Here is an 8077-nt window from a genome sequence, read left to right on the forward strand (position 1 = left end):
AAAATAGGCCATACATGGATACTCACTAATATTCAGATCTATTCCTCTTGATAAAAATGTCATAAATAATAAAAACTTAAAAACTAAAAAGTTCAAAACATGGCGGCGTGACAGGAAAAAATGAGATCTTCAAAAAAATTTGTGGTTCAGATTCTTTTTGAATATCGACTGCGCAGTTGATAAAACTATATAAAAAAATATTGATGATGATGATGATGATAATGATGTTAATAATAATAATAATAATAATAATAATAATAATGATAATAATGATAATAATAATAATAATAATAATAATAATAATAATAATAATAATAATAACAGTAAAAAAAGATAGGCTGTCACTATATGACTGAAATTTCTCAATAAAATGCATTTAGGAACATACAATATCATAGACAATACAGAGCTATATAATCCTGTGATCAATTCTGATTAACCGATTGAGTGGCAGAAAAAAACCCAAACTAACTCTTGGGTACAGTAGGACTGGAATCATGTGTGTGTATGTTTGTTTTTGAGAGTTTTATGGCGCTTGCAACACATTTAGGTCATATCGGCAACAGTAAAAAGGAAGAAAATGGGATAGTCAAAAAAATTCCAGAGTTACAATCAGAGCACTAAAGAAAAAGTAAGACAAGGGGGAATTGTACAAATAGGGAACAGATGTAGATTTCAAGAGTACACTATCAATTTACTTAGTTTGAGATCACCTAAAAGTCTCATCCATGCACTAGCATAGGATCCCACCAAGAGGAACATACTCAAGTGCTTACATTATACGTTAAAAAAACAAACATAACAAAAAGACGATTTACAAAACAATAACAATACATTTGACTGTTTCCCTCCCAGCCAAGGACTCCAGCCAGCGCTAGGACAAAACCAAGTAATCTCATTCTAATACAAAGACAGAAAGCAGGTATACTGGTATAGAAGACACAGTAAGCGACCTTCCTGCCCACTATGGGAGGTCAGAAACCCCATAAGAGAACTGGAATCATTGTATTCCTAAAATGCAAGAGAACAAACCTGACATTAGACTCGTATCATTGCGCTTAATAATATAGATACAAATGGATACGGTGGAAGAATGAAAACTTATAAGCACATCTACTGACCATTGAGACATATATATATTATTCAGGAACTTTCATGACAATATTTATTATCATTTTCTGACAAGCCTATGATAAATTCATGTAAATTTATTTTAAAAATTAAAACAACTAACACATCTACTAAATGTTTGACATAATATATAATATATGATTATTGAATAAAAACGCAAAAATTATATGTTTTCAAGTCTTATTGTTTTGATTAGTGCATTAAAAATGAGAAAATATATTCTCATTCTTAAATGTTTACTCCATGGAAACAAAACAACTGGAATCATTGTATTTTTTCAAACATGGGAACAAAGTCTTATATATGACCAATCCTCTAAAAATGGTACTACACCAGGGTGATACAGTTGCATAAAATTTAATTTTAAGCTTAACTTTTTGAATTTGGCTCAAATTTAATACTTTCAATGAAAAGAGAGAAAAATTCTGTCTCACAAACTTCCAAAACCTTAAATTTCCTAATACCGTTCACTTTGGCTATAAAAGCAATTTTCTTCATTTGTTTCATTTTGACAAAATACGAGATGGACATGATGGTCACACATAATATTTTTTTATCGTATATTAAATAATAAAATATAGATGGCAACAAGATTATGAAAAAAAAAAAAAACAAGCTTGCACATCTACTAAACATTTAGAATGAGAAAATTGATATGCGGGGGCAGAATGAAGTCACAGTCATGGTAAGAAAGTCTTGCGTCATATGTACGGTAGGGAAAAGGTATGAAAAAGGATTAAAATTTTCAAGACAATCATTAAACCATTCTTTTGATATTTTACTCCAACACAACACACGGAAAAGATTTTTAAAAAAAACAAAACAAAAAAAAAACAACCATAGTATCTTTATATTTAAAATAACATGAAACATCTGTACATGACTAATACTTGTAAAAAAATAATAATTAGAAAACATTTCTAAAAAAATTGTAAAAATCTGATAATTGGATTTATATAAACATTTGCCAGTGTTTTATTCATGACAGCTGACAGTATATTTTTTTCTTGGCAAATAAATTGCACTGCCTCACAGCTTGCAATATTTCATCTCGGAACCCGGCATGACCAAGACAAAACTGGTATGTATTGATACCATTGGACCCAGAAAAAAAAAAAAAAAAAAAAATATCCTTGGTGGGAACAATTTTTCTTATTTAGGATTTTTCTGAAAATTACAGAGCTCTGTTTCGGCACAACCGGGCCCTCTCATGGAAACCGCTGTACATACAAATATTACTGTTAGATAGTTATTCAATAAACAAAAAAAAAATGTTTACTTCAAATTCAAGATAACTTTTCTCTTAGAGTCTGTGCACATTCCTGCGAATCAACTCTACTTGTCTTGAATTTTTTTCTTATTCTAAACAATGACACATATATAGCTTTACACAGAGTTGCCAACCAACCTCAACCATTTCAAATGATTTATAATATTTTCCCCCAATATCTATGGTCATTTTTTTGAAATATCTCTGACATTACCTCTCCACATTATCGTGATTACACTTCTGTTGTAAAGTGACAAAACATCTTTTTTTTTTTGTTCATTTCAAATGTTCAAATCCAAATATTGATGACTTAAGTCTGAGATTTCCATCAAATTGTGAGATTCCTTCATATTGTCAAATTTCCTTCATGTTGTCAAAATATTGTGAAACCCGAAATGTCTTTGAAGTCGCAAGTTTAAGAAATTTTGACAATTTGAGGGTCAAGGGTCACCTTAAGTCATCAATATCTTTAAAAATCTTTTTTTTTGGCTAAGATGTAAAAAAAAAAAAGCCCAAATATTTTATCAATGTACAACAAATGAATTCTTGACTTGGGTTGAAGGTGGATTTCAAACTACCACAGCTCTGATTTCTGCAAGTGCGGCATGACCTTCTTCCCACTCCTAGGCCTGACGTCACTCATTGCAGGACTGCCACTCATAATGGCTGTCATTTCCTCACGATTGTTGGCCTTTTCAAAGTTTTGCACTCCATCACCTCTGACTTTGTGAGGTGGGACACGAGTCCTGAATAAAAAAAAAAAAAGGCAAATTTTTAAAAATAAGCTGGATACTCAAATGCAATTCAACAAACGTTTTGAGCACAATCCCTTTGTCAGCAAAATAAAAGAAACACACAATAAATAAAAAAAAACACACAAAAAACAACCAAACAAAACAAAAAAAACCCAACCCTCCTCCGCCACCCCTCCCAAAAAAACAAAAACAAAAACAAAAAACAAAAGCTAGGATAGAAGATCATTTCAGTGGGTTCAGCACAAAAAAAAATTAAAAAATTAATGTCACTACATATTTTGGCTCTGGCGATCAAATACAGAAGCAATCAAAATGAAAACAGATAAAAAACCACAAAACATTCATACAAAATAATAGCTGGTGTGTAATAGTGTGTTTTCTTAAGGACAATCATTTCAAACACTAATCTAAATGCATGCGTTCTGCACTTCGTTATTGGTCGTTTAGCAGTTTAGTGAGAGATAATCACATCTCTTGTGGTCAAAAACAATAACAAAGATCTGAATGATGTCAACTTCTTTCATTGTGACAAAGGATAGAAATAAATGAAACATAATTTGGTCAAATCTACGTTTAAAATATTTTTTAAAAACTTTCTATCAATCTATTTCTATCATAAACTGTAACTTAGAATTCTAAATCTCAAAAAAATAATAAAAAGAAACAAATCAAAACGAACCCCCCTCCCCCTCTTCAAATTTTTTTTTTTTTAAATAAAAAAAAATAAATATGAAGCTGCTGAAATCCCTAATTACACTTTTGTGTCAGCATGTGTTTCTCATGTGACATTAAAGAGTAATCAAATAAATAATACTAACGACATGTCTGACTGCTGAAGATGTTTGAGGACTTTTCCTTCTTTCCTCTGTGGAGGAGGCACATTATTTTGGACTAGGATGTCACCCATGGAGTCAGCGCTGTTCTTCTGGGCAATACTCTCTCCCTCTGGTCTGCTGCGGACTTGAGGTGGATTTTCATCCCAACCTCTTTGAGAGAGAAGAAGACAAACCGAAAAAAATGGGTCAGATGTCTAAAAATAGGTGTTAGGAATTGGAGGATTGCCTTTAGATTTTTTTGACTAACATGCAGAGGAAAAAGTTCTATTCCATTCACGATGCCTTCATTTATTCTACTAGATCTACCAGAGACACAACTTCCAATTTAGCAGTGATACTCTTCGATTCTCTTCCCCCTCTCCCCCTCCCCACCCCAATATAAATGATAAAAAAACAAAAAACCCAACAAAAATAAAAGAAAGAAACAAACAAGCTCGTAAACCAGTAACTTAGTGCTAAGCCTTTCATCCTTAGATCTAACCATGGTGTGGACAATGGCTTTTGTTCACAATGCCCTATAATGGCTTTTGTTCACAATGCCCTATAATGGCTTTTGTTCACAATGCCCTATAATGGCTTTTGTTCACAATGCCCTATAATGGCTTTTGTTCACAATGCCCTATAATGGCTTTTGTTCACAATGCCCTATTACTAACAGAGATGCTGCCTTTTTTTATTTTTTTTAACTCTTTCAGCGCCATTGGCCGCACTGTGCGGTCAGAGCAGAATCTGTTCTACTGGCCAATGGCCGCACAGTGCGGAAGGTCTTGACAGGCCAAAACAATAATGTAATCCAATCCTACTTTCTACAAAAGTACTATAAATTCAACCAATGGTATCATTTTTTTCATCAGAACATTCAATTCGCCCTAGGGGGTATTCTAATTGAGATTTTGCGCCGAATTCGAATGCCGTTTTGTCTTAGCTTGTCATTTTCATGCTGCCTCAATCAGGTGTCAGCCATTTTGTGACGGAACTGCGAATATAGCCTCAGCGCTGAAAGAGTTAAACTGGATTGTAAAGGGAGTTTAACTGAAACTTTAACAAAAACAAAAAAACAAAAAAATAGAAAGTGACCCAACAGGGATTAAACTTGTATCAGTTTACATTGAAGAGCAGCTGCCCTAACTAATGTGAACGACTTTGGGATAATAAAGAGACAAGCCTCTCTGCAGCTTAATCTTTAACGTACGAAAGGTAGAAATTACTCACGCTCCCTTGGAAGTTTGGTGTAAGGGCCCCTGTTTAGGGGACCTGGGGGTCTTTTTGCCCTCCAGCCTCATGAGAGGTCCCATCTGTTCTCCCTTGTGCTTCTCCGCAATCTGATGGGGAGAGGGAGATAGAAAATGAAATTGAATAAAACACCTAAGTAAATGCTATTCCACAAGCTGTGAAAAGCAATACTCATGAGACCTGTCCTTTCTCTGGTAAAAATGTTTGTAACAACTTTAAGAGATACAAGCTTTCAATCCATTATATACAGTGGAATCTGCATAAACTCAACACTCTTAAAGTCAATTCCTGCATTGTTGGACCCCAATTTTCTGTTCTTTATCTGAGTACGTTCCATTGATAATGGTAGCTTAACTCACTCAATCCTAGAGACTTTTGCTACTTTTCAAAATTGGAAAAAATGTACTAAAAATGAGCATGTGCATGTATTTTTATTCAACTACAATTAACATGTAAAAATTAAGAATATTAGCTTTGATACTACGCCTATAAATTGTCTCAGAAAAATGTAATAAATAGGCATGGGGTAAAAGTAACCCGAGATATACTATGAATATAGTCGGTGTTAGGGTTGAGTGAGTTAAAGGCAACCAATCTTTCTGGTCTAGCTGTGTTGGCATTACCAGGATTCCACTTTAAATCAAAATTAAAAAATGTTTTTTTTCTATCATGTCTTGCTCTGTAACAAGAGTCAAGTCATGTTGAAAATGGTTAGTGACAAGGTGGATGACAATGCTTCCAAAACTTTAACCCTATAGATAGAATGCGCTTGGCCAAGGAGTTCACAACATTGCCATCCGGAAGTATAACGGAGCAACACACAAACTCTGTGTAACCATGAACTTTTATAGTCTGGTTAATACAGTTTAGTGAGAACAACTCACAAACGCGGATGGCAAAAACAATAACAAAGACCTGAGTGACGTCATCTGCATACTATCTATAGCTTTAACAAATGTTGCTCTTTGAACAAGGCGCTTTTCGCGTGTGTGGTGTGATTTTATGCTTATATGCTTATTTATGTTAATTTTGCTCCATATTGTTCTGATCATAATAATATGACTGAGTGAGTGCATAGGGTGAGAATGGAAATGGAATCTTTATGGGTCTAGATGATGGAAAATTGAGATTGAAGTAAAAATGACCAGGATGAGGAAATTTAAGGATTTTGAATATTAAGAAACAAAACTCATTCTCCTCAAAGAAGGCATTTCGTTTCAACACGAATTTCATAAGTTGAGCTGAAAATTGAATTTTAAGACTTGAGTATTTATTATAGCACAAAATCAACTAAATGTTTTCAAAGCCCTTTGCAAGGGGTCCCAAGCCAAAAGCAACACTTAACATATAGGACGAGACAAGATGACTGTTACAAGGTGATATTGTTACAAATTTTTTTTTTCAGACAGAAACTACACTGTTAAAGATCAGGTACTCATTTTACACCTGAGTCAAGAACTCAACTACGTGCCGCTCAAGAGCGAGACTCGAACCCTTGACCATCCGTTCCAAAGGCGAGTGTCATACTACAAGACCAGATATACAGATATACTCCGAAATAATACAATTTTAATAAGGCGATGGGTTACTATATCACTCTGAGAGACAACTCATTTTTATAATTGATTACCTGATTACATGCAGCTACGTGGTCTAGTGGTATGACACTGGGTTCGAGCCTCGCTCAGCGCATAGTTGAGTCCTTGGAAAAGGCCCTTTACTCACATTCTCTCACTGTTCTCAGGTGTAAAATGAGTACCTGACTGCTAACAGCATTGTCTCTGTCCGAATAAATTGTAATATCGCCAAACAGGTGTCATGTCCCGTCCTACATGTAAAGTGTTGCTGTTGGTCAGGGACCCTTTGCAAAGCGCTTTGAGCACGTTTAGTGGATATCGCGCGATATAAAAGCTCGATTTTAGAAAGAAAAAGAAGCTCAATTACCTCTCCTGCTCCATGGCCAAGCCTGGGTGGTGGAGGATTTTCCATTGTGCTCGCTGGCAAGGGATCCGTGCTATAGTGATCTAACAAAAGCTTGGTACTGCCCTGTTCCCTCTCTTTGTACTCCTGGGCCTCGCCGCCTTTCACCTGTCAATGATACATGTTCAAAACGTTCTTATTATAAAAAAATATATAAAATAAAAATGAAATTCCCTTTATTCATCCCATAGGGGAAATTTGTCTTGAAGGTCTATTCCAAGGGGAAGACTGGAATAACCCAGGCGTCAACCGCAGTGCAGTGCCGCAAATTGAACTAGGGCAAGGTGACTTGCTCAAGGCCACACAGCACAGTGGCGGGTGATCGAACACGGTACCTTTCGGGTACGAAGCAAAGATCGTACCACTGAGCCGTGCTGCCCCCTAATAGTGTGTCATAGTGTGAACCTCCAGACATGCCAAATATATAATATGTCACTATCACACCTGCCAACTACCATGAAAAATTCATAAAAATTCAAATTATTTGGCGTCATCTACAGAATTAAAAAGGCATGTTTTATTAAACACAATGTGTTAAAAATAAAAAAAGCTGGGTACCAGAAAGCATCTATTCAGGATTTTGAAGTCATAATTACAACTGCTAAGGGTAAATTATTAATGTAAAGTTTATTATGGTGACTACTATATTTTTTTCCCTCTGAAAACTATATATTTTTTAAAATTACAAGTAGGCAGATCCGCGCTATGTGTTTTCAAATGTTACCCCATTATAGTAGACCTCCACAGCGTTTAGGCCCATGGAGCCATAGTTTATCCCAGTTTATATAATGTGAAACAGACAAAAGCAATTGCTTGCTACCCTTTGGATAGAATGCTATTTCTATCAGAAAGTACTTTCCACAATATCTAAC

At 34.9% G+C, this 8077-nt stretch overlaps 1 protein-coding gene across 2 annotated transcripts in view; it reads right to left on the minus strand.

The window, feature by feature from the left end:
• Window positions 1–1842: 1842 nt before the first annotated feature.
• The window catches only part of LOC144981078 (uncharacterized), a 21602-nt gene continuing 15367 nt past the window's right edge, over window positions 1843–8077 (minus strand). The window contains exons 3-6 of one of the 2 annotated variants that reach the window (XM_078929196.1): window positions 7170–7313; window positions 5205–5314; window positions 3975–4142; window positions 1843–3147 (exon numbers count right to left, since the gene is read on the minus strand). In XM_078929196.1, the coding sequence (XP_078785322.1) occupies window positions 2976–3147; window positions 3975–4142; window positions 5205–5314; window positions 7170–7313 (594 nt within the window). In that variant the 3' untranslated portion in view covers window positions 1843–2975. The remainder of the gene's footprint in view (window positions 3148–3974; window positions 4143–5204; window positions 5315–7169; window positions 7314–8077) is intronic. The other variant, XM_078929197.1, reaches the window with a different exon arrangement.

The sequence above is a fragment of the Berghia stephanieae genome, chromosome 10 (assembly GCF_034508935.2).
Source record: "Berghia stephanieae isolate SIO BIC M18660-M18661 chromosome 10, UCSD_Bste_1.3, whole genome shotgun sequence".
Classification (NCBI taxonomy): domain Eukaryota; kingdom Metazoa; phylum Mollusca; class Gastropoda; order Nudibranchia; family Aeolidiidae; genus Berghia; species Berghia stephanieae.